Here is a 27713-nt window from a genome sequence, read left to right on the forward strand (position 1 = left end):
AATGAGTAGATTTTCTGCTGGAGTTCAAACACAGAAGACATGAGCTTGCAGTAGTACATACTTCTTTTAGGGAAAGAGATTCATATTTCTGGAGGATCTCTAAGAACAGTCTTGCCATGTGCACCCAGAAATATATATTTTTTAATTAGCCACTCTAAAAACAATCTGAAGGGAAGGGGGAGGGAGACTTGTCAAAATGATGTATTTGTCCCTCACCACCTTTCAATGCTCTTATGCAAGTCTAATTTTCTTCCTAGCCAGCTCACCTCTCTGGCCTCCTTTTGTTTCATGTCCCATTTCCCATTCCCTTCTAACTTCTGAACTTTTGTTAGTTCGCTTTTAAGGAGAAAGGGGAAAAAAAAACCCCCAACCCTTTCCTATTCATTTATTCCTGGATGGGGAGTAAGCAGAGACATGAATATGGCACCCTCATAATGATTTAACTAGGGCTTAATGAAATTTTCATCACAACCTGCTGTTCATTTTAATGGCCTTTGAAAGACAATAGAACAATGGCTAAAGGGAAGAAAAGATTTTCTGTTGCATGCATTTGCAAAGCCCAACATTCAGCTGCTCCCCCTCCTCTCTCTCCCAATCTCTTCAGAAAGCTGTAGATCTTTTTTTTTATACTGTATATTTTCATTTTAGGAGAGCTGAGATAATGCACAGGCTCTGTAACTGTTCTCACGTCTATCTGTGGCCTTTCCTTAATGGAGTCTGTGCAGCTTGTACAACCTCATAATCAACACAGTATTTATACATTGCCCAGAACCCCCGTTCTTTCCTTTCTCTTTTATGAAAGTCTGGTCTCCCCCACCCCATACCATACACAGGAAAGATCTTTTCCCATTCAAAGGCACAAGGTAGGTCATAACACTGACCATTAAGTCAACATAAATGCAAAATGAAATGCTATGATTATATGTAATATTCCAGAAAATCCTTCAACGCAGAATGTGTTTCCCATCAGACCGTTACTGTGTGCTCCAGTCAAGAAGAGAAGACTAATTTACAATCCTGTCATGCTCATGTATGTTGCAGTGTGGCTGTGTTTGCATCTGTATTTTAATTCCGGTATGCAGGTTGTCCTAAAATTTTCTTGTAGGTGCTGTCAATTCATGCTTCAACACTGCGGTGGCCTCTGAGAACCATGCTTTTAAACATTTGAAATAGGTTTCTACAACAGGATAGGCGGGTATAAATGAAAATGAAGTCTTATTACTGTGCATTAGGGAACAAGGGTTAATATGCTCACACAACACAGCTGGCTCACAGTCCCGTGGAACTCTAGCTGCAAATATGCATGCTGGATACCTACGGAGAACATAGTGAGAACTTCACCTTCCAGTCAGGGGTTTGACTCTGCCCCTGGTAGGCAGGGACTGAAAATCTTGCTTAAAGGAAAGCTATTCTGTGGCTTCTCAGAGGTGAGATGTTCACTCTTAGTCTCAGCCCACAGAGCGCAAGTGGCATGATCACCGACTGGACACACAGTCTCAAAAAGAAACTGGTTCTCCAGAGGCGATACCTATATGCCAAGGCTGGCCAGACATAACGCAGAGAAAGCCTGTACTGTGTGTGTTTGTATAGTACCTGCACTATGGAGAAATAGCGGATGACATGACAGGACATGCTCCAGACAAAAGCTTTCATGAATTCCAAATATAACTTTTTATCTTTCAAATAATGACATGCCTACTAGATAATTTCACCAAAAAAAAAATGACATTGCTGATAACATTGCTTTTTGCTCTAGAAATGGGGGAGGGGAGTGTGCAAATGACCCCCAGGCGGTTAAAATTACAGTGTTAATTGTACCCACGTTGAGGAGGTTGCTGTGTCTATTGCAACTGTGAAAAAAAGACCGTTATGTCAGACACAGGCTCTCATTTGGGAAAATGCTAAAAATGTTAGCTATAATGGGATTCTGATGAAATTTATCTCTAATGTAGACAAGAACTAGGAGTTCTTTACTTCAATTTTGCTAGCAAGAAAAAGCAAATGGAGCAGAAAATGGGAAGATTAAAAGGTATACGTATCCAAAGAATCTGGAGAAAAGAAAACAGAAAATTTTGGCCCATTTCCCAGACCTTACCTTCTGGCTCATTTTTGATGAGCTCTTCCATTTTTCTTTGCTTAAGGGTGTCTACAACATCCGCTAGGCTCCCTTTGCGCCTTTCAGGGGTTCCCAGGGCCGTGCTGGACAATGATTCTCCACTCTGACGCCCACCTTCTTCTGCCTTCAAGGGTGAGGTAGATGAGTTGTGCGGGGCAAATGAAGACATCACTTTATTGCCATCAACTTCCTGAAAGGGGAGAAAACCGAGATGAAACATCTCTTTCTTTTCTTAAAGAAGAAGAAAAATAAAGATGGAAAGAAAGAACAATCCTTTGTTCTTGGAGTTCATTGCTGTTTGTTCTTCTGTTGAAACCTTTAAAAAGGCATGCAATGCTTCAAAAATACCCAGAACAAAGCCTATCCATAAAGCATAAACCAAGATTACAGGCTGAAGTGAACAAAGATCAGCTTGCAAGAGAGAAACATAAAATACAGTTTTTCCCTAATTGAGAAGTGTGGTACTCATAGGTTTCCTAATAACAATGGTATTGATTACCTTTAATTGTTTGTTCTTTTACAGCTTTCTTTCAAAAAATTCCTCAATTTTTACAAGGACCATTAATTTCCTGACTTTATAAAGTACTTAATGCCTTGATGGCTAGTTGTTGCAAGAAATGAAATAGTAGCCAAATATTAAATGCCCTTCTCCATATGACTTATTTTAACTCACAGTTCAAGTAGTTCTCCCATCTATAAGGGATGAAGCAATTGCTTGCTGTTTTGTAATTCTCTTTCTGTTCTCCTCTTCCACCTTGTACCTTCATTTCTTGTAGAGACAATATTTTTCACAAGGTGGTCCTAATGACTGTCACTGGCAGCACAATGGCAAAACTCTGTGACTTCCTGGAACGTACACACAACCCTCCTCACGTGAGAGTCCATAGAGATCTACTCATTAATTTTAATGGAAACCAAAACTGGTTCCAGCATCTTCAAACTTGCCTTCATTAATGTGAGAGCCTTCTCCTCCACGCCTCCTCCAACATAAAGCAATGTTCTCTGCATATATTCCTTTCCCCTTTTATGTCTCTTTTATACCCTACCCTTCTGTACACATCTCTGAAAGCCCTTTTTCCCTCTGCTAACACATGCCACCTATACCTTGCAAAACTTAGTTCAATGACTCTGAACAAAGCTTGCCGCAGAGTACATAACATAATGCTGCAAACATTAACAGTTTTTATTTTGATCAGATTTTCCAGAGTTTTTTTTTTTCTTTTTCATTATCGTATTTCCTTACACTTTTGTATTCCAGATGTTTAATGAATATTACCTCTAAAAAAAGTCACTGGACCATCTCGTGATCTGAGTTACAGACTTTGTTGAAAAAGTCTTAATGATTTTTAATTGTTTTCATTTTATAAGGTATGAAAGTGACACATATACTGTTTCTAGTGATTTATGATATAAATTTATTTTTTTTTCCTGAGCAATTTTTTGTGTCGCTGGTTTAATAAACCCCAATATTTCAGGAAAAAAAAATGTGCCTTTCCATAAATAGAACATAAATTGCTAAAAATTATCTCAATAGAATTTGAATAAAGCAATATGGAAGATATGAAGTAAAGAATGTATTTGTTTTCACAGACGACTATGTTTTGGCAAAAAGATTACCTTTGGTTAAGAAAACTTTTAGTGCAAACAGTTTTGAGCAGCTTGAATGCATTATACTAGTGAATAAATTCCCTAACAGAATCGGATTTAACTGAGATTACAATCTGGGCCATCATATGCCCCAAAAGCCAAACCCAGTGATGTTAATGAGAGACCTTCTACTGACGTCAATGAGCTTTTGACCAAGCCCTAAAAAATTTTCAGACTCTAGTCAACAGAAACACTCCTTTTTCTTGCAAATCCCTCTGTTTTTGTTCTGCACTTGGAAAATTACTAGTTGCTAACACTGGACTTCAAAAATAAGTTGAAGCTGAATAAAAACCTGAATAAACTGTTTTTTAACACTGATGTAGACGAGCAAAATAGTTAACTTCAACATCAGTTCAGATTTTATCTAACATTCAAACCTGTTATCACCAAGTGGTAATTTTTTTCCTACAGACAAGACCAAAAGAGGAAATATCTTGAAAGCTGCTGTCTTTTTCAGACTTTGAAGACAGATACCATCCTTAGTTACAGTTCTTAAATCCACCTACACCATCAGTTGTGTATCGGAACAGTATCATTCCTAATTTTACCAGGAAGTAGTTTCTTGGTTTTATTCCAACGTGGGCCCCAAAGACACTCACTTGTGTTTCTGTGTATGTCACACATTGGTCACAGACACAAAGTGCTTGCAACAGCTGCCTAAACCTCAGGAATCATCATTGCTGCTTCCATGTACATTTGGGCAAGTTTTTTCATATGTGCAAAAATATTCTGAGCGCATACTACAAGTTTGTTTTAAGAGAAGACGCATAAGAACACAAGATTGAATGATATGAAAGGTAATACAAGGTGATTTTCAAAATCACAAATTGCTTGGCATTCAAATGGAACCCACAAGTTTCTCGAAACTACTGAAATTTCCCTGCCTCTTTTTCTGCAGAAAGGATTTGTGAGGGGGCGAGGACAAGAGAGTAGTTTGTGGGTAAAGCATCATGAAAGGACTCTGGATAATCAACTCCTTGTTCTTCACATGTTCTGTGGAACCATGGAAAAAGTCACTTTTGTTTCTGCATTTCAGTTTCCTACCTGTAAAATACGCTCAAAAGAAGTAATTTCTTATATTGGAATGGTCTTGGAATGATGAACTCATTAAAAACACAGAGACACCCTGATACTATAATGTTGGCTGAAAGCATTTATATGGTCCCACAGTTAGGAAGACTTCATAGCTGGACAAAAAAGGAAAGGGAAGCGTCCTACACAGATTTTTTTAAAAAGAAAAATTATATATTAAAATAGACATCTAAGTAATCATCCCCAAAACAAAACGTTTCCTTAGACTGCTCTTGTTATGGGTGCATGTATGCAGTGTTTGCGTATCACATACATGGGCTATTTATACACTTACGGGGTTTAAGATACACTCCACTTAATCAAAACATATATACAGTAGGGGAACAGCTGCAATCACATCTCAGTGGGCTAAATTACGGTACACCAGTGAATTATTCATTCAAAGAGATCTGTAGCAATCACACATTCATTGCGTGATTTGCAATCTAAGAGGAATCCTCTCCTTTCCGTACCAGCAGATGAGCGCACACATCAGCTACTGCTGTTGATTAGAGTTCTACATGTATCCTCTAGCACACCAGCTCGAGAATCTGCCTTCCTCACTTGTCCATGATCTTTTTATTCTGTCATTCAGAACAACCACCTGAAATGCTCCACTGTTATCTTGGCTTTTGCTTTGTGTCCCTCTGTTCTGTTTTGCTCTTTCTTATGTCATTACTGGGGAAAGCGAAAAAAGAACTTTCACTGGTTCTGGATTTTTACTTTAACCACGTAAGAAGAAAGGATATGTCCACATAAAACCTATTCATGTCAACGGCTGTATAAAGCTAAAAAAGCTTTAGCAAAGAAACTCCTCTGATATTATGTATGAAAGTTTAACTATCCCCCTGAAAACACCCAGAGAAATCCTTAACAGCAAGAAAGATAAGTCAGCAACAGTTTAAAATTAATCCGCTGAGAAGGAAGTTGCCTCCCAACAAGTGAGATTTAGCAGGTTCCTTTTCTGAAAGGACAAATTCACATTACTTTTTTCAGTTAACTGAGAGAAAAGCAATGACACCTAAATATCTGCTACCGACACTTTCAAACGAAGTCCATCACGCCACACACAAGACCTAGCTCTCAGTCACCAAAACAGTGGAAAAACAGGCACTCTTTTACCGGAGAACAGTCTCTCTCAGCTGCGTAACCATTTCACCTGTTCAAGTTTGATTACATTCCAGCCTCTGGCACTGTTAATCCTGGTAACAGTTTTATGCAGCTAGCAGCTGCTTCATGGATGGGGCTCTATTGTTCATTTGCATTGCGAATTGCTCTGCTAATGTGTGCTGGCACAACATTTCATCGAACTCTGAGCTGGGATTGTACTCACCAACACCTGATGCTGCTGCTTCTTGCTTTTTCCACTTCAGAAAGGCAGACAAGGACCTACACTGATCCTGCTGAATCAAACACTCTAGGCCCTTCTTTCCCCCACCACGGCAGCAACAACAACAACAACAAAAAAAAAAACCAAACAAAAAAAAACACCAAACCCCAAAAAGACTGGCCCACGTTTCACGTCTTCTGCTTCTGCTCCAAGCTAGAATCCACAGGTAGACTTGTTCATTTGCAAGAAAGTTGCCTCTATATTGCCAAACAGCTTTCCACCTATGCAGGAAGCACCTCTTCCAAGGTTTAATGATAAAACAGGCTTCTGCCCTTTCAGGATGAGGTCAATAATCTTCCTTTGTTAATCTTGGGCAAGCTTTACTTAATCTAGCCCCCTTGTCACCTTTGTGATTGACAGGAAAAGTCATGTCACTGGACAATGGACTTATCCTCACCGAGCAATATCTTTTTTAAAGATTACACAATGTTACCCTTGCTCTCATAAAAAGTGCAAACACTTTGCTGTTAAATGAAACTATTCATTCCAACTGTATCTTTCAAACTGTCTCTCTCCATCTCCAGGGTCCCAGTGAGGCCTATTCCAGTTCTACAGAGGGACAGTGAAACACTTAATGGACAGAAACAGGTTGTACTTGGTGAGATTTCCAAAATATCTCTTCATGCTCTAAAGACATCTCGTCTTCTCCTTCCTCATCTAGAGATGCACATTATTGCTATCTGCAATTAAACTCTATTTCTGTGACACTAAAATTTTGTCCCAAACCAACCAATAACTGAAGCAGAAGAAAACTCCAAACTAACTCTGAAACTGTTAATTACCACCATATGGTACACAAGGGGGCTGCATCTGCAGCAAAAGAAAATTATTGTGAGAATCAAGGCTCTGGCTTTGCAGCCAAGAACACCTGGAATAAAATACCGGTATCTTTAAAACAAGCACTGATACTGTCTGATTGTAAGACGCCTGTGATCCTAAAAGCAACCTAACAGGTTCTCTTTTCAAGGCTGGAATTTTGCCCATATTTTGCTCCTTCAGAACATATAAAGAAGATATGAAAGCTGCTTTCTACATTAGACATGTACGCTTATCTATTTTATAGTCTCCATAGTGACCAGGAAGCTGGTAACAGTATGACATAAGAGATAATCAGAAAACAGGATACTTCACACTTCTGAAGACAAACGATTCTTAAGCAGTTTAGTACTGTTTGCTACTTATTTTACCTAATAAACTTCTAGGAAATTAATATCTATGTTTAAGATTCAATAGCATAGACAGTTCAAGGGAAAATCTGAAAGCTATAGAAGCACTCCCAATTCTCCAAGGCGGTCCACCGGCAATTATGAGAAAAAAACAAACTTGATATTTCCAATATTTTTTAAGGTTTAAAAGAAACAAAACATACACACAATATTCACAAAGCAAGAATGATTTTTTTATTTTTCTTAACCTTTCATTTACAATCTTTGCCTAATTAATGTAACTACTTCAGGAGCATAAGCACCACCAGCTTTCAATGGGAACTGTATCTTCAAATCACTCAAGTGATTTGGAAAATTCCTTCTACATTCTATGTCATAGGGGTTGTAGGGCAGATATTACCATAAAGCTGTATGGTTTATGGTGGCTGTCAGCCTGGCACCTTCAGGAGGATGAAATACGTATTCCACAAGGCTTCCCAGTGGACACCGTTTTTTTTACACATTAGAATTTCTTTGCTTCTATCTCACATTTAAATAGGTCTTTGTCTATAGGTACCCTTCATGGAGTGTTGTTGTTCATCAGTGGTGGAAAGGAATGACCCAAAGGAGATTTAAAAGAAACAGTGGAGGATACAGTGAGAAAAAGGGAGACTATGTAGAACAGCATAGAGGGGGGAAAAAGTGGAAGAGGATAAATACACCATTACGAAGTAAGAACTGACAAGAACACATAATCCAAGGAGGGATAAAAGAGATGTCGAAGGGTGTCACATAGACAAACTTAGAAAGATGTACATACACAGGCTACAGTTCTGCAATTAGATCCATGCAAAAAAACAGCTATTCTAAAACAGATTTTTTTTTTCCCCCTAGGACTGTGGTTTTAATGATGACAAGGAACTGAAATGTAATGGAGAGAGAAGAAGTTGATGAATGGATCTGAAGAGTCAGCTGAAGAGGTCATGGCAGAGAAGTAAGAATTTTGCCTGAATTAAGTGAGCTAAAGACAGTCAATAGAGATCATGGGTTTTTCTTTTTACTCTGATCATGCTACAGTCAAGCAAAAGAGATTCAAGTCAAATTTTGCTTTGGCTTTGCAGAGGTGATGTATTTGGGACTCCATAACCCATATTTTGGAAGTATTATTAATTATCAGACTCAAAGAATCCTGACCATATCCAGCTCTCCCTCTAAAACATTAATAATTTTCTTGGTACTGTAATTTTTTTTTTAAAAAAGGAGGGGTTGCAATCATTATTACTATCTCTTGTCCTTCAGGTTGTATTTATTTGACGTCAAATGTTGTATCTAATTAATGATCTCTTTTTGATGAAGCAGATGATATACTGGCAGAGGTTTCAGTGGGAAGACTAATGGGTATTTCCAGTGTTGGACATCTTATGAACCTGGTTGAAAACGATCTGAAGCTCAAAAAGAAGACCATCTGCTCTATGAACTCTGCTACATCAGACACTTTCTTCTACCATTTTCCTTCATATGTAAAACTGAGACAATAATAAATATTTCCTGCAGCTTAAGGCATTTTATCTAATTGATATAAAAAGCCTAGAGATTATTGGGCAAAAGCCTCATAGCAGTTGTGGTTTTATTGATGCAATAAATACTCAGCTTTTACATTACTCTGTGGTCCACAGCCCAGTCAGCCTTCTGAAACCAGAAACTGGGAACTCTCCCATATATCAAGCGCCACCCCACAATACATGACAGTAACACTGAAACATACTTTGATTTTTTCTAAATACCATGATACTCAGACTGCTGCCATACCTGCAAGAGCAAGAGAAAATTTCAAGTGTTTCCAAGGTTTGGAGAGGAGTTTTAAGAAACTGTTCAGTTGCATTCACACAAAAGGAATAACTTATAATCCATTTTGCATTGATTTCTAACTTTATCCTCTGTGACTTACAGAACATAGGAGCAGATTTTTAGAAGATTTGAAGTATCTAAACATATAAGGAGGTGCCTACTGGGATTTTTGAAAATGCACAATAATATATACTCATTTAATTCCCACTGATTTCGTTAGAGGTCCCTGAAAATAAAGTTGAACCCAGACTCTCTGCACTTCTTCAACAGACCATTATCAGACTATCTACAGTACAGAGCACAATCTGATAACCGATGCTTTAAGACAAACACTGCTTCTCCTCTGGTTGTTCTGCATTCCAGCCCATCCCCAAACATACAGCACAAGTTTAGTATGTCTTACTACTTATCCCACCATTTCTACTTGATTTATTACAAATCAAAGAATTATACGCAAACTGTGGATCTGTTTTCAGTAAAAAATACATGAGAAAATGCTGTGATTCAAATTTTAGAACCTTTTTATATTGCATGTCTGATGGGTTTTTTAAAATTATTTTCTTTTGTGCTACAGATTTTGGTTTTATTTTTAGCCCACCTCTTTGTCCCATTTCTTGCAATGAAGTGTTCCCACATACGTACAAGTAAATTGCAAATCATTCTACAAAATATAGGCATTAAATATAGTAAAATAGTAATGACTACTTTTTATTGGGTAAATGTGTTTAGTGACATAATTCCTGACACCCGTCTTCAGACCAGGTCTCTCCTACTGCTTCTTTCTCCAGCAAAACTCATTTTAAGAATGTAATATAGGATTACATCTATTTGCTCTCAAAATACTTAACAAACAAAACCGGCATTTTAAGAACTCCTAATATGTTAGCTATAACCTGCAAAAACAAAGAACATGTTGTACTATAACAGCCTTGTTATCTTCATGCTAGTAATCTTCATGCTTAAAAATAATAAATAAACTCTGCAAAAGCACTTTTAAGACTTTTATGATCTCTTCCCTGGGGGACTAAAGATCACCCTTAAGACCCTGCTAAACAAAAAATAAGACTACTTATCAAAACAGCTTGGTAGAGTCTTCAGCATACATTAAATCTTTCTAATAGTTTGGAAATCATGCAGTATAAAACGATTATCTTTGTAAAAATACAAGCTTACCAACCACACAAAACAACTCTGGTATTGTGTTATAAAACTTATGTTAAGTGTCAAAAACAGTTTCATCACCAGCTTTCTTAATATGACACAAACCCACTGTCTGTGCTAACTCCTTGACAGAACAGAAGACCATCTGAACAGAATTTAGTGATATAATAAAAGGAATACCAAAGACTAGCCATGGCTCCAGGGCTGTTCCCAGCTACCCAGCTTTCATATTACGATTCACCACAGTTTTCGAATGGGAAAGGGGTATAAGATCACCTAATCCGTTCTCTGGTAGCCTACAAAAGAAAAAATCGTACCAGACAGACATACTTCACCTCCTTCTTTGGGTGGCTGGGAGGAAAGTAAAGACAAGCCACGTACGATTTGGTCAAAACTGCGTCCTCTGCATTGAGGACAACTTGGTGGATATCTTGCCTGGAGAGAACAACCCTCCAAACTAGGGAGCAAAAGAAAAGAAAATACCCTGCACTCATAAAGGCCTGTGCTCATGTTCATACTAAGGCAGTGTGATTCTGCCAAGTACCTAAAGCAGGTGTGTAACAAAACGGCATGCTCAGCCCTCTGGTGCGGTCTCCTGTTGTTTCATTTGGGCTAGTAAAAAGTCTCAGACAGACAGCAAGGTTTCCTGTTCTCCCTACGAATATCCTACACAGTTAAAAAAAAAAAAAAACAACCCCACACCTCATTGCTCTGAAACATCGCCTCATATTTGCTTCCTTTCAGCCCAAAACTCTTCTTACACAGCTGCTTCTTCCAGCACACCGAACTATTCCATGTTAGAGCTTATACCATCCACATCATCTTGGACAGTTAGCATATATTTACTTTGTTATTACTGGTCCATATTTAGCCTTCCCTCTTTCAGTCTCCCCTCACAAATCAGCTCCTACAACGCTTTAATCATTTGTTGCTTGCATCTGAAATCCCTCCAATTTGCTGACTTCTCTGACGTGGCCAGAATTGAACACATTATTTCACATGTAATCTTAGCAGAGTTATGAGGAGAAGGACAATTACCTCCTTGTTACCGCCTTTTTTGCTGCCTTGCTGCATGACAAGCTCATACATAATTTGTTTTAACACACCTAAATCTTTTTCAGCATCGCTGTTTTCCAAGTGCCTCACTCCCATTGATTATCTGTGCTTTGGATTACTTTATCCAGCTGTATCAGTTTGTAATTTTACATTTGATTATTTCCTGCCATGCAGTCTCCCCTTGATTCCTTTGATACTATGGTTCTATTCTCCCTGGCGCACCACTGGCAACTTTAATGAGTCTATTTTAATTCACTTGTTCAAACTTCTGTAACAATGTATTTATTTCTCCATATTTCTAAAATGTTGCTACAGGCACTCACTGTCCTACCAACCTGGCACCAAGAACTAGACAGCTTACAGCAGGCAAAGGACTACCGTAACCATATTCCTTTCAGATCACGTTTTTTTCCAGCCACCTCAGAATAACGCAAGAGAGAGACATTGCTACGTAACCAGGAGGCTCTGACGGGCTGCGGTAAGCGAAAAAGGTACTATAATGAAGGACACCTGCGCAGAGTATATTGCCCTAGGAATTTTTTCCTCATTTCTGCTGAAGGAATTCCTCTGACAATCTCTGCCATTGTTGTGGCTTTTCAAAGAAGGTACACATCTTTTTCTGACATTCAGTGTATCTGCCCGTTTCTACTAGTTAAATAAAATCATACTGTACAACATCATTCTACCCTTCTCTCAAGAACTTAATGCGTTACTGTTTTTCTTATTTTTTTATAGTTACTTCACCTGGAACATTCAAATGAGATGCATGAAACACTGTGTGAAGGAACCACCTCGCAATGCATGCACACTTATGGACGGAATTCCATGCAGCTTCCAATAATCAACTCTTTTGGAATTATTTGTTCTTCATCCTTTTGAAGATCTTAGCCCACATGTTTATTATCAGGAATCTTACAGACATCTTACATGAAGAAGGGTAGGTGTGTGGCTAAACTGTTAAAATACTCGTGTTCTGCTTTAAATATTTTGTATATTGTTCATGAGCCTTCTCTTTTCACATCTATTTGTTTACTTTTACCAGGTATTTGTTCTCCTGCTTTTCAAAAGATTACAACTAGACTTACAGGATGGTAACTGTCAAAATCATCTTTGCCTCCATAGAGATTAGTATCACTTTATTTCTTTTTCTGAAAGCAGTCTCCTGGAAGTTCTCATTTTCTAGAAGGGCCAGAAAACATTACTTTATTAAAATGCAATAGCTACTTCAGAAATAGCCCCATTGTCTCCGCTGGAGTAAACTGTAGCATAGGATACCACATTTAGAAAATTAGTTTTTCAAAATGAATCCTATTGGTTCAGAAATATGTTCCACTCATTCATTTATTGTCGAAATGCATATCATCTAGCCTCTGGGTCTCATGGATCTGCTTTTATCTACGGTCTCTACTTTTTTACCTGCTTTTTATAGACTTCACCAACTATTTCCTGCCCACTACTTACCCTCTTAAGTAATGGCTACACAAACAATATAGGATTTTTCCATGCAGTAACTGTTTTCATCCTCTTTAACAGTTATTAAAAGACGTATTTCCCCTCCAAAATTTATTTCACCCGTTCTTCTCTTTATGTCTTTCATAACTTGATTTTCCTTCTACCAACGACTGTTCCACAATTTTAGTGAAATAGAATTTGGAATTCCAGTACAAACCAAAGTAGTTTTCTCAACTTCAGAGGAAAGACAGCACAGGAAATAATAATAATAAAAAACAATTATATATATTCTCTGTTTATCAGCACAGAATAAACACATTCGCACAAAGTCAGTTCCACAGAAGACGTTTACAGAGTAGGAATCAATCTTATTTGGATCTTATGCACTGCAAACAGAGGATGGTGTTTGATCAGAGAATGACAAACATATCAGAATAATTACTAAAAATTAATAGGACAAAAGTCAATCCACATAACACTGATACAGAAATGAAATATGCATTATAACTACTCGAAAATTTGTTAATTAATCCCCACAAAGTCCCTTTGTGATATTGTATATAGGGAAAATTAGGAAATTACATGAACTGACTTGCCAGGTTCCAAAGAAAGGTAATGGCAGAGCACATTCAGCATCCAAGGGTTCCCGAGAACCAACTCTCTGTTCACTCTTCTGGGTCTTAGTACACCTCAAATGGCAACATTATGTTCTGCTCAGGGGAGCAGCATGATGCCATTTTATCATTTAAGTCCCATTCTAAAGCTCATTCAAGCAGAGCTTAAGCAAGATTTAGAACGCACATAGACCCTGCACACAGGAGCCCGTTTAGACTGTGGTAGAGTGATGCAAAAAACCCCAATAAATTCTAATTTATGACAGATTCAGAGTTGTCCTCACTCTGCAGATCAGTTATTCTTTCTTCTGTTCCTTTAAACCACAGCCAGTAGCATATATTGCCTACTACTAAGAGACCTTTGTGATAAGATGATATCAAGGGATGCTGTGACACTCCTGATTAAGAATTACACAGTAAGCAAACTGTACAGAAATGCTAATTTCCCTCCCCTTTCTCATCACTCACCTAAATTATTCTGAGTAATACACATGAGCTTTAAGGCAGTTCATTCTCATTCTCTTATGCCATTTTTTAAGAAATCATATTTCAGTAGCTGATTAAGTCCACTATGTTACAGTCCATTATATTTTTCTTAACAATTAATTTTGGCAACTGCTGTATGTCATGTTCACAAACAAACAAAAAACCCCAGAGAACATCTATACTTCTACAGTCATAGGCAACTACCCACCATCAGCAGAGAATGAATAACTTTTGCTGGAATTAGACTTTCTTCTCCAAGTTCCTCCTTGAATCACTGATTTCTGAGTATTCCCTGTAGTTTTCAGTCATCATGAAGTGATGCTGAAAAAACCCACAGAATTGCCCAACCCAAACAAGGAAAACACAATTTTCTCCACTTTGGCTGGAAAGAATGTAAGCCTACTTTGTGACAAGGAAGTACTGGTTGACTAATAGAGTGTGGTTTTACAAAATCTGTTTTTTTCTGACCTTAAATTTATCAAGAGTGAGTCTCAGGATGCGGTCCAGCCAGGTATCACTGTGCCTACCAGCACTGAGCTGACGTACAGAAGGTTTCTAACAAAAAGTTCTCTGCAATCCATTCATTATACTTAGCAACGTCAAACAGGGAAAAATAATTAAAAAGCTCCTATTGAGCACCTAGAGACCTTGAGCACAGACAGGGGGTGAACACAAAGGCAGGGTATTTGGTTATAAGAATATATATTCATACACATTAAAAAACAATTACAGTACATTTTTGGAGGGTTTTCTTATTTTTCTTCCTCCCTTCTATTCTGATCTATGAGTGTCTACACTTACAGTATACATATTTAAACATACTCAAGAGTTACATAAAATTTCTTGATTTAAGTTTTTTAATCTTCAGATATACAGATGTGTGGAGACTACATATTTGAAAAATAAATTGCCTGAATAAATTCAATTCTGTGAAGTAAAAGTGAAAAACACATGCAAATGATATTATAAATAGGAACTACGCTGAGAGCTTATTTGTACTGTACAAGGCACAGACAGGCAAAAGCTAGTTTCTGACATGCAAGACCAGTCCATCTGAAAGGCATCCGATCTTCCTTACAGCATCTTTGACAGTACTAGAAGTTGCACTTCCACATTTACATAAAGCTCTTCTCAACACATTTTGGCGTTACATTTCTGTTATTCAAACATTACATAGTGTCTCATAACTTAAGGTTCAAAGAAACGTCTAAAAACAGAGGGCCAAAAGAAGATACTACAACGAGACTATGCTGCAGCGTCTGGTATATCTGACTACTGACTGCTTCCCTGAGTAGCTAATGTAGTACATCAAAGTCACATTCACGGCTATTAATATTATCAATAGTTATAATATGATCATTTTGTTTCTTTCATCAGTATCATGTATTAATTGGGAAGCATGTTTGCGTCATTCATAGAAATGTAAGGTACTTTATTCCTTCCATCCACACCTTATGTTCAAGAAAAATTAAAAAATTTGAAAGGAGCACATACACGCTCTGCCAGCTGCCCCATCTTTCAACCTGGTTTTACACAACTTTATCATGACACCAGTGTTCCTTGATTATTTAGGAATCAGATTCATAAAATAAGGAAGTCTTTACATTGTAGGTTCAAATTCACCTCAAGCCTATACAAATCAAGATACTGTTATCACACAAGGACTTGGTAATGTGAAAAGATTAAATTATATATAAATCACACAGGTACCCAAATCAGCAAAAATATTATCTCCAAAAGAGAAAAATTTGGGATTAGGAAGGCCCATAGAACAGAACAGGGACGCACAGTTATATTTTCAGTGACTAAATGGAGAATTTCCGAGGCCTGTCTAAACAACATCCTTTTGTAAACATTTTCCCATTAAGATATTAATTATAAGCCTGAATCTCCTGATTTCAGCACATATTTACTCTCCAAAGAAGCTGGCCAGAATATTGAATGATTAGCAAGAGTTCCAGAAGATCTCCATCAGCAAATTGCATTTACGACCACAGGTTATTTTCAGTGAAAATGGAATCACTTGTTCAGACTAAACTGTTTTGGAGATCTCACTCCCAGAATACATTTTATTTTAAGCCTTTGTGTGCAAGTTTATTAATTTTTATCACAGCTATTATTCACTTAAAAAAAAAAAAAGTAGAACTTTCTTCCTCAGAAGTAACAGAATGAGTCTTCGTACCAGAGAGTTCAGCTTATGCACAGTGTACACTTAATAAAATATGACCAGAATTAGCTGTGAAAATTTCTCAAAAGAACTAGCGGTTTGTCTTAGGTTTTACTCTTTTGCTTAAGCACTGATGAAAAGAAATATTCTCTTACAATATCCTGTAAAGATACTAATGGAAATAAACTGGAAAATAGCAACAAACATCTTTGGAAATCGCTAGCTGTTCTTGTGACTGCAAGGGTTGCATTAATGTTAGATTGGGAGAGATTAGCAGAAGTTTATATGGAAGCATTTGTGTTCTGCTTTTGCAACAGGTGAACCTCCAGCAATGTATGGGGATAAGCAGAACAGTGGCTTTAAAATATCATCTTTATTCAACATATTTACTCCCTATGTATTTTCTGAGTCACACCTATCTCCTTGCTTCATTGACTAATTTTTTTTAACAGTCATTAGCACTAAAGAGTCAATACAGCTACAAAAGAAGGAACTGGACTCTGCTTTACAGACATATCATCAACAATGTATTCAGTTAAGTACCATTGGCAAAATGTTTATTACTAGGGATGATGTGAGGCAAAAAGGACACAGCTTTATTTTCAAACCCCAGGTTAAGTTAGCATTATAAGCAATTAATAAAAATATCATATTTTTGTGCAACTAAATTTGACCTCTAAAGCCACAGCAAGATGGAAAACATGGGGCCCTTTACTGTCATTTTTACAGTCATTTATCTGACTATAACCACACTTTAAAGTGTTAAGGTCAGCTGGTCATGAAGCATGAGCTACACTTCTGACTAGCATGCACTACATCTGACTTGAGAGTAAATAAGGGACTGACACTCCATTAACCTTCACAAGTACAATTATTTATCCGAACAGTTCAAAAGAGTACCCAACAGAGAACTGATAAATCTGGAAGTGAAAAAACGAAACTGTAACAGAACAAACTGATCCTTTGCCAGTGATGAAGAGTTATTTCACAGAATCACAGAATGGTAGGGGTTGGAAGGGACCTCTGGAGATCATCTCGTCCAACCCCCCTGCTTGAGCAGGGACACCCAGAGCAGGGGGCACAGGAACGTGTCCAGGCAGGTTTTGAAAGTCTCCAGGGAAGGAGACTCCACACCCTCCCTGGGCAGCCTGTGCCACTGCTCTGTCACCCTCACAGGAAAGAAGTTTTTCCTCATATTGAGGTGGAACTTCCTGTGTTCCAACTTGTGCCCATGGCCCTTGTCCTGTCATTGGGCACCACTGAAAAGAGTCTGGCCCCATCCTCTTGACACCTGCCCTTCAGATATTTATAAGTACAGATGAGATCCCCCCTCAGTCTTCTCTTCTCCAGGCTGAACAAACCCAGCTCTCTCAGCCTTTCCCCATAACAGAAGAGTCCTTCCACAATTTCTGGGGCAAGTCCTCTAGTCAGTTTTCTAACACATCCATCCATTTTAAAGGACTATCCCTTAATTCACATTGGTTTTGACAAAATCTCAGAGCTTTTTTGTTCTTTTTTATTTCCCTCTTCCTCCTTGGAAATAATATATGCTAATATCCTGTATTTATAGGCATCTTCAAACACTTTCCTCAGAAACACATGCAAAAACTCAGAAAAAAGTTCTGACACGTTTCGTCATATCTACTATTTTGTGCTTTTAATTTCAGCACAAGGACAACACCTGTTCACAATACTCCTATTTAGTGAACTGACCATCCTCTTCCTAGCACCACATAAATTTTATTTGATTTATTACAGGACCTATCGTGGTTTATAAGCATGTGGTCTTCAAATTTTGTTAATTCTGTAAGATTTCTATGTCCTTATGTTGTGAAATTCTACCCGAATTCTTCACTGAAGCATGAGGTTGAGCTGTTCATCAGCAGCTGTCATCTGCTATCAATTACTTTTATTTTTTGACTGCAGTAGCACTCTGCACTTCCAAAGAAGGGGGTGTTTGCTCAAAATCTTCCACCAAAGTGTCAGGAGGGAGAGAGGAAAAAAGGGCTTCCTCACATGAAGATTCACTCATGACCAACTGGCAATTTCACCCATCACTGCCATCTTGTCTTGCCTACTGTTGTTCCGTTGGCAGTAAAACACACCTCTCTACTCCACTGTTCCCTAGACTGACCTCCAGCCTCTCTCAGCTGCACAGACGGAAGAATTCATCAAGTATTCACCACTGAAGTTGTTGTTACCACAGCAGAGCTCCCAAAAAAGCAGTGGCGTGCAGCAACTTAACTATCTTCCTCATCTTCACTCTCCCTTTAAGATCAGTACTTATTTCACTGCTTTGTAAAAATGCATCAAGTTCCATGAGCAGAAACAGCTGCAATTTCCAGATGGCTCATAGATACACCTTCCTTCTGGTGGTCACAAGACAAAATCTCAAACTGTAAAAATAGAGAGACAAGGGAGGAAGAATCGCTTTCAGGGAAACATGGCTTTTCTCTTAACAAGTAGCCCAAAACATATTAAAAAGAGAACCGCTGACTGATATCAAGGTCAATTTCTACTAAGTGTCTTCTAATAAAGTGGGAAGATTGACTTGATAACTCCTTTTAGCAGAGGATTTATTAAATCTATAAAATACAGAAAAGCGCAACCCTCATTATATCAGTTACCTTATTTCAGCTTGTACAGACAATGGATTCTTTAAAGATCATAAATGTATATGGATTTTGATTTTAAATCTGTTGCACACTTGATCTCGTACATATGAAAATAATTATGTTCAGAGGACCAAGTGCTTTTTAAACGTGACTCAGATAAGTGATATCATGAGGTCTGATGTTTATTTTTTGCCATTGACTTCCAGATCAAATGTCTTAAATGTGAAAGATTTCCTCCCTGCCAACTCGTCTTGGAAACTCACTCTAGGGCCTGAGACCCAATGTTTCTTCTTCCTTCTCCCTGTAAGAAAAGATCCTGTAGTCAGACTTCACTGGCAATTCTTTTGATATGCAAGAGGCACTATAATCCATTTTGCTGTTCCACAGCTATGCAAGTCAGAGCTGTGCAAAGCTAAGCAGCCCCAAAACTTGTCTTCTGCTAGTGAACTAAGCAAAAGACAGCACACAAAGCCTTCCTTCCATTAGAAAATTTAACCAGCGCTTACCAGACAGACTTAAACCAGAGAAGATTTAACGGCAAGTTAATTGAACAAAACTACTCAACACCATTTATGAAACTATGACTGAGCCACCCTGAGTCTGTTTTTACTTGGAATTAGTGTTCTTCAGTAGCATCTCAGGTGCAACTGCTGCAGACATCATTGTCATTAATGGAAAATCACCTGTTGTTAAGCAGGAGACACAGCTGTTAAAATGTAACTGTTTCCACTGCTACTACTTTCTGGGAAACAAAATACAGTAAAAAATTTTTAGAAAAATATGGTGGAGACAAGAACTCCACATACCGAAAGACAAGTTTGCAAAGAGGGGATTGTGATACCAGCCTTCAAATATAAAAGCATTTGCTGAAAAGAGGAACTACATTTCTCTTGCTGCAGTGGCTAGGACAAGAATTAATGAGCTAAAACTGAAGCAGAAAAGAGTTGAGTTACACATTAGGAATAACTTTCAAATGGCAAAGAGAGCAATACCCTGGGACAGACAGACTGGTAGGTTGTAAGTCTCCTGCACTGAGTAACTTTAGGAAGTTAGACTATCATCTGATAGAAATGACATCGGCACAGTTGATCCCAGGATTGAAGCTGGGTCTGGATGACATCATGCAATCGTCTCAGCCCTACAAACCCATAAAGTGCACGGATCACATACACTGAGCAATAGATGGGCTGATTCGGTAGGGGCTTTATAGATCTGCAAGGGACTTACTAAGCTGGATCATGGGTTTTTGGTTGTGTTTTGCTTTGGATTCTCCCCCCCCCCCCCCCCCCCCCCCCCCAAAAGAAAAAATATATCAATAGGCTTGGAACATTTTCCAAAGATGTGATTTGGTAAGTTTCAAGCCAAACCTCTCAAGCTTTACTCATGAGATAAGTGCTAAACAATGAGCCAGATTCATCAAAGCTTTATAGATTTACTTAAAAGAAATAGAAACTGATTCAGCCAACTCATTTCAAGCCAAATCAGGCAGTTGAAAATCTAGTCCCAAGATTTGGAAAATCTGTCTCTTTTTTAAAATTATTTTCAAAATATGTTGCAAGAGTCCCTCTTTTGCAGGGGCCTCAGGCAACTCTGTCAAGAATCTGGTTTTTTTCCAATGTGATGAGGAGCAGTATATTTCTCATGTCTACAGGAGATAGTTAAAATATATGTGTTTGTATATATATGCCTACATATTTTTGCATATATACTTACATATATGTAAATAACATAGGGATTCAAGAATTCAAGATTAATAATTAATTTCCTTCTTTGCTAAAAGGAAAAAAAAATCAATGGTAGCACTGGACACTAATGTACTCTATTAATGCACAAAGTTAAAAACCTACTATCAGGCACGTTTATGAGCCCTAGCACATAAAATCCAAAATACTCCTTAGCACTGCTCCTTAGAGTACTTCCTAAGGGGAGGTTAATTCTGATGTTTCTTAAGCTCTTGATATCTCTACCAAGAAGGATAACACCTGGGCCAAATGGGATAGTTTTGTGTACACTCTACAAAAATCCTATTGGAAACTCCAGTGTTTCAAACAAAGCATCAAATAATTATTACTAGGAGAGAGGAGGACATAGGCCTGGTGTTATCTAACCAGGATGGGCCAGGGTGTCGACTGTGAACTGGGGGAAGCACATACTGCCTAGTTCTGTGCAGTAATGCAGCTTCCAGCATCCCACATCTGACTGCTGAGCTGGAGAAAACCTGGGCTGAAAATGCTGTGCTGGGAATGTATTTTTACGGAGAAGCAGACAAGAGGCCTCCATACTCCTCTTCCCATACACCTTGTAAATTCACTAGTAAATTAAATTCCAGCTGCTGAAAGTTGTTGGCACTCTAGCGATGGGCACAGACTTAGCCCTGCAGGCCATTAGGTGGCTGCCCCGCTAGCCCAATATTAAGTATTCACTGTGAATGCATATGTCAAAGAAATGAGAAAATGTTCAAAACCTTACCATGCTTTCTTTTCCTGTTTTGTCCTTTTCAAGGAAACGACTTCTTCCAAGAACATGCAAAGACCATGTGACTTTGAACTGGAAAACCTGAAAGATCAGTGAGCCTACCTGCTAATGAGCAACTTGTTATTGAAATGAGCTCATTAGCTTTCATTTTTGCTGGCTGCTGATCGATTCATGAGCCACTTAAGTGGCCCCTGTAAGCTGTACATAAATTATCAAATGCATTGATTTCTAAAAATAATAAATCAGGAAGTCAGTCCTTTCCCTATCTCTAGTGTAAATGCTTAGCTCAATGGCCTTCAAAATGCATCCAAAGAAAACAATGATAACATCGGTGTTCACAGACACACTGCATCTCAAATGGCAAATATTCTACTGCAGAAATAAGCTTTGCTGGCATCTCAGAGAAGTGAATAAAATCTTGCCTCTGAAAACGTTACATACAAAATGTACAATACAAAATGCACAGAATTTTGCGTGAATCTGTGTAGGTGGCAGCTCAAGAAATTCACAGTAAGGAACAATTGTCTACAGCAAGGAAAAATCCAAGCTAGATGATCTTAAAGTCCTTTTCCACCTCAGATCATTAAAATTCCATAACCTTCTTCATATGACTGAAGTAGTGAAAGTCCTATGGCATCCCAGAGTCAGTGCTGAGTTTCTGATGTAGAAGCATTTTCTCTTGTCAGCCGATAACCCCAACAACGTAAGAACAGAACCTGCTGAAGACTAAAAGATCCAGCAAAAGAAGAGGTAGAGGAGGACTCCTTCACCCACACATGCAGCGGTTAATGTTACCATTTTCAGCACTTATGGCTATCTCCAAATCCAGGCTGGCCAACATGACTTCACCTGGCCTCCCAACTGCTTATCAAAAATTATAGCAAAAGTTTGAAATTTGCAAGCGTACATGTCCAAAGGTCTAAGCACTTCATAACACTGATTTGCAATAATTTGCCTAAGGTCATGTCGGCCTTGATCCAAAGCTTAATAAAGGGAAAGCTGTCTTTATATTGACTTCAAAGAGCTTTGGATCAGACCGAAAATGAACTACCGCACAGTAAACAGAAAAATCAGGAACCGAAAACCTGGTCTAAGGAACACATGCCATCCTCTTCCTCATCACCTTGGTTTACTGGAAAAGACGGGAATGCGAGGTTTATTTTTCCCGTTGTTCTGTATCACACTGCCAGCCCAATGAAAGGGCTATGGTCCTTTTCCTGGCTAGCTGTATTTCTAGGATCATTATTTAATTCTAAAAATCCTCTGATACAGTCTAACACAAGAGCCCAACCACATTTCAGTGGTGTCTTCATCACCTTGACCCTCAGTAATACCAGCATGAGAGCAGCTCACTAGAGTGCCACTGGAGAGAGCTATGTCAATGTATGCCAGCCGAGGATGGTGCCAGAAGAGCTGGACAGCACACTCGCTCCTAAATAACAGTAAGCTTAGGACTAAATGCAATAACAATAAGGAGTTAAAATGTGCAGACCAGAGAACATTGCTTAATCCCAGTTTACTGAAAGGACATGTCATTTTTAGAAAGTTGTCCAAACAACTGTCTTAATATTCTACACCAAAGTGGCTATTAATCAAACAACAAAGGCCCAATTAACACATAGCTGTTGTCACCTTGATGTTAAAAGCCTCTCCCTTCCCCCCTTCTTTCTTTCTTTTTGTCTTTAATGTTACAACCTAACCCGAAAATGCCTCAGGGCCCTACAGGAAAAAAAGACAAGATAGAGAGATGGAGGGAGGGAGGGGGAGAGGGAGAGAAAGTGGGGAGGAGAGACACAGAGAGAGAGAGAGAGAGAGAGAGTGTCTTAAATACCATCTCTCCTCTAGGCAGCAATTTCCACAGATGAAGAGGTCACCACTGTTTAACAGTGTGCTGCCACGTTAATTTAGTATGACAAGATAAAGCAGTAATCTCTGCTCGAAGAGGCTGTAAACCGCCTGCTATCCAGGGACATGCTCGAGTCGATTTGCACTGTATATCACTTCATACAATTGCCGTGACAAAGCCCCCTGAGTTCCCTCATGTAAATCTCTCTCTCTCCCTCTCAACTTCCCTGCCAGTCAGACAGCATCGGATCTGCGGTAAGCTATGCAAACTTCATGTCTTACGCATGCCAATGGACCCCAAAGCCCGCCCACCCCTACCCCCCCCCCTCCCCCCAAGAGAAGATGTTTAGGACTTTGATAATCCATTGATCCCACTTCCATATCGGCTTGTATTTTTCAATCTGTCGTGTTAAGTTGTCAGAGAGGGCGATTAAACCGATGTTTCATGTTCCGAGATTTGCGTTCCTGGGAATGATAGTTTTCAAAGCCTTTCTTGCTAGGTTCTGCTTAAAGATTATCCCTAAGAAAGCTGATGTGAATATTATTACTGGCATAAACCTGGTAATAAAACCATAAAGTGTTTTAGGTAAAGACATTTTAGAGATATTCAGGGTTATAAACATAAGAGTGTAAAGCTGGATAGAATTTGGAGTGCTTAAAAAAAAAAAAAAACAGAAAGGGAAAAAAAAAAGAAAAGAAAAAAAAAAAAAGAGCCCTGTCAGGCTGTGGAGTTTTCTCAGCATGAAGCAAAACAACATATGTAAAAGGGAAAAGGGAACTCACATGTCTATGTAAAATAAATAGAATTACAGAATTACAGAAGAGGGCAGAGGAGAACACTGACCTGTGTAGTTAGACAGGAATGAAAAGAAGACAGAGCATGTGTAGCAGTGGTCATGATACTGCCTCAAATAAAATGCAGTGACAGCTATTTTGAGCAAACAGCTAAGAAAGCTGCCTATGTCTCCAGCAGCCTGCACAGCTGAAAACATGGTCTTCTTGTTGGGGAAATAGGGTGAATTTTTTGCAATATGTTGCAACTCTCACATGCCATACTGCATCTCTAGAACATGCAAGTTTTAAATTATGTCTCCTCTCTATTTCACATTTAATTTGTGTCATTTTCCTATGGCCTGCAGGCACGATACAAGTCACAGCACACAATATACCAAATACGGTGCCAAAATGTGAAACTGTGCGCATGTATATATACCCACTTTCTGGGTTAAACATAGATGAGGACATAAATAGAATTAAAACAAGCACAGCAGATAGGTTTCTACAGAATAAGACTGGAACTTGACTACAGTTTCTTAACTAATATATTGCTAGGTCTATCTACTAAGCCTATGCACGGCATTTGGACTTGCCAGTACTGGTGTAAAAATGAGTGAGCGAGGCTAAATGAAATCTTTCAGACGTTAACAGGTTACATAAACCGTTTCTCTTTAATGAATTAAATTTAATTATAAAATTTTATATTCGTTGCAGCTGATAGTAAGAATGCTTTATTAAGCACATAGTTTCTAATAGCAATTAGGAAGTAATTCCCTATATTCAAAATGGGGAAAACCACTGGAATCAATGCCATTTTTCAGTATCGAGAGAATCTTCTCAAATAACCTTGTAAAGGTGTGTTGGATTGCTTCTGTTCACTGACTCATGTTGCTAACCAACACACTTCAAACTGTACATGTAAGTGTAAAATTTACTATTTGAACTTAACATTGCTGGTTGGATATACAACAAAAGGTTTGCTTTTTGGGAATATCCAATTCTTAAACCCCACTAAATACCATCAGTGCTGGTTAAAAAAGAAGTCTGCTAGAATATTCACACACGCCCCAAGAAAACAGATGAGTTTGAACATTGTTACTTCTACAAAAATACATGAGAATATTTATATAGGAACGTGTGTTATTTCTTTTACTCGACGATGTACTGTGAATGGGATTACTCTCACCTAATTTTAGCCCCAAATTAGACATCTAGTCTAAACTAGTCATCAAGGCTCCCTCTATAGTCAATAGACAAGCACTTTCAGAGGGTAATTCATCTTTCTTGTCTTAGATGCTTATTTTAAGATTGGAAAGGTTGTTCTAAGAGAGGGTGGTTATCTTTTTCCATAAACTGTGAAGAGAGCCCAAATACCTAACTTTTATGTGCCTAAACTGTGGTGAACTGAACCCCAATCTCACTGTATGGCATTCAAGAGTCTCCATGAGTTTGGGAACACTCATAGTCCATCACGGATGAAGGACAAGTAGAATTTCTATTGTACTAGTGTATAAATTAAGGCCCAGACACGAGAAGTGAATCGCCAATGATAAATCAACAACTGGGAAGCTGGGAATACAGTCTAATTTCATCTAGTAAACTGAAAACTTGCCTTTTTTTGTTAATATTTATGAAATTACAAGTATGGAGTCCAACAACTACTTGTGGTATTTTAGAGAGCAAAATAAAGATACAAACCTTATGTATAAACTTAAGATTTCAGTCAAATTAGTTTATCCACACGGAAAACTAGGAAATCCACTGTGGCCCTCTGTCAATATATTACCCAATACTCCTGTTGACAGCTTCAAGACTAAAGCTATGGTCTCTGCCCAAAAGCTAGGTTTACATTGGCCACAGGCAAACAGGAAAAGTACATCATCTACCACAGATGTATCCTCTGCAGAACTGAATCACTCTATTTTCAATTCTGCTTGTAGATATATAAAATCCTGAAAACGGTTTTCCCATTGAATTTATCAAATTGGTTTTAAAATCATTTAAACAAGTCTTATAACATGTAACTATTGTGAATGATCAATCTGCTCTCCCTCACGCTCTATGTGCATTGCTGTCTGTGTCAAGACAATGAAAATTTAAGAATAATTAAAAAAGGGTATTTGCAGATTTTCTATTTATAAAACTAAAGAATATAGCATGGACTCACACTAACATCAGCCAGACGCAGGACACGAGCTCAAGTGAGTTGGGGGGTTTTGAGCTCTGAGATGCAGAATGCTTTATAGTCCCAACAGAGCTAAGCACTACACAGCAAATACGTTTTACAAAGAAACAAATTCTCTGGCTAGGCCATTACCTCTCACTCAAGGCTTTTTTGGTTGAAGTTATCTAACTACAGATTTCTAAACTATAGGGATCAACAGCTGAGCTTATTACCCTAAGCTCCAGCTGTAACCTATGAAGAAAAATAGGCACTTCTAGGGTGTGATTTCTCTGACCTACGTAGAAGCTATGTTAGGACAAAATCAATCACACTCTGTTATTACCTATTTACTTCCATGAACCATAAAGTTAAACCTAGCTTACCTCTGGACATATGCTTTGTAAACATTTAGTGTGACCAGTCCTTACCCTTGAATCCCCACCCCAAAAGTGACATTGCATTATGTGCTAGTGACCACGTTTACGCTAACTTCCTTCCTATATGAGACAGCTGAAATGTTCTCTTACTGTTCCAACAGGCCTAATTTCGACAGAAATTTACTATTCAGACTGCTGTCATATACCATGAAAACCCCATAGATGTAAATGAAAGTTATACAAGAATCTAACTCTCTCCTACAGAGTCCTAAATCCACTAAGCTCTGTATTTGTATATGGCTGTTTTCTGGAGACCCACAGACCCTAGGCAGCTAGATGCTAACCTCAGCGAATGCTGTTGCCTTTGAACACAGGTGGATCCACACCTGAGCAACTCTCCTGATTACAACTGCAGCAGTATGAAGTGAAAAGGAGGAGAAAGGGAAGTTTCACTTACAGTTTCAGAAATGAAACACACGCTTTAAATTCAAATTGAATATCAACATAGAGGATGGGTCTGAAGCACAGATATTTTGTATTCTTTCTGGCTAGCAATATTAAGCAATGCAAGGTTCCACTTCTGACATGACTTAGTATATAGATACACATACAATCTACAGCAGTAATTCAGACTTGAGATATCAGAAGGATTTTACCTTTCACTATAATATTTCTTATTTTGTGTCATCAAACTCCAATCCTACAAAAAGCTATGTGCAGAAGGAGTTATAGTCAGTGACCTCTCCTTCCCTCCCTCTTGCTACCATCAGCATTAGGTTCCAATCAACCAGATTATTTTGCAGGAACAGGGTCATAAGCTAAGCATTCTGGGGCAGGAATGTTTCTTTTTTCTGTCTCTATAAAAATAAATCATGCTCTAGGTACAATATAAATAAAAGATAATAACAGCCTGATGTTAGATTTTATTGGTCTATGTTTTGGACAACCTATATAATTTGCCTGTTGCCCGTACAAGCTACAAAAAGTTAATCTTTATAGCCCTTTTTTTTTTTTTTTTTTTCTTTTCCTTGGAGTGGGTTCAGTTTTAAAAGCATAAAACAAAGATGCTGAAGCAGACTACTTCCATGCATAATGACAGTCGTTTTTACACTGCTCTGGCAAAAATTATCCTTAGTTAAACCGGGCACAAACTCCACTCAGTTAAGTCCAACAGTTTATCTAGGGATGCTAAATTCACAGGATTCATTGAGTCTACTTCCCCTTTGCAAAGAGCAAAAATGCCTTATCTGGTCACACAACTGCACCTAAACAGGAAAAAGAAACAAAGAACTCAACAGTATTAAAGA

At 38.3% G+C, this 27713-nt stretch overlaps 1 protein-coding gene across 17 annotated transcripts in view; it reads right to left on the bottom strand.

Annotated features, from left to right (window-relative positions):
- The window catches only part of SOX5 (SRY-box transcription factor 5), a 722135-nt gene that overhangs the window by 224222 nt on the left and 470200 nt on the right, over nucleotides 1-27713 (bottom strand). For all 17 annotated transcript variants that reach the window (XM_075114236.1, XM_075114227.1, XM_075114264.1 and 14 more), the window contains one exon: nucleotides 2096-2306. In XM_075114236.1, the coding sequence (XP_074970337.1) occupies nucleotides 2096-2306 (211 nt within the window). The remainder of the gene's footprint in view (nucleotides 1-2095; nucleotides 2307-27713) is intronic.

Source organism: Phalacrocorax aristotelis, chromosome 1 (genome assembly GCF_949628215.1).
Source record: "Phalacrocorax aristotelis chromosome 1, bGulAri2.1, whole genome shotgun sequence".
NCBI lineage: Eukaryota > Metazoa > Chordata > Aves > Suliformes > Phalacrocoracidae > Phalacrocorax > Phalacrocorax aristotelis.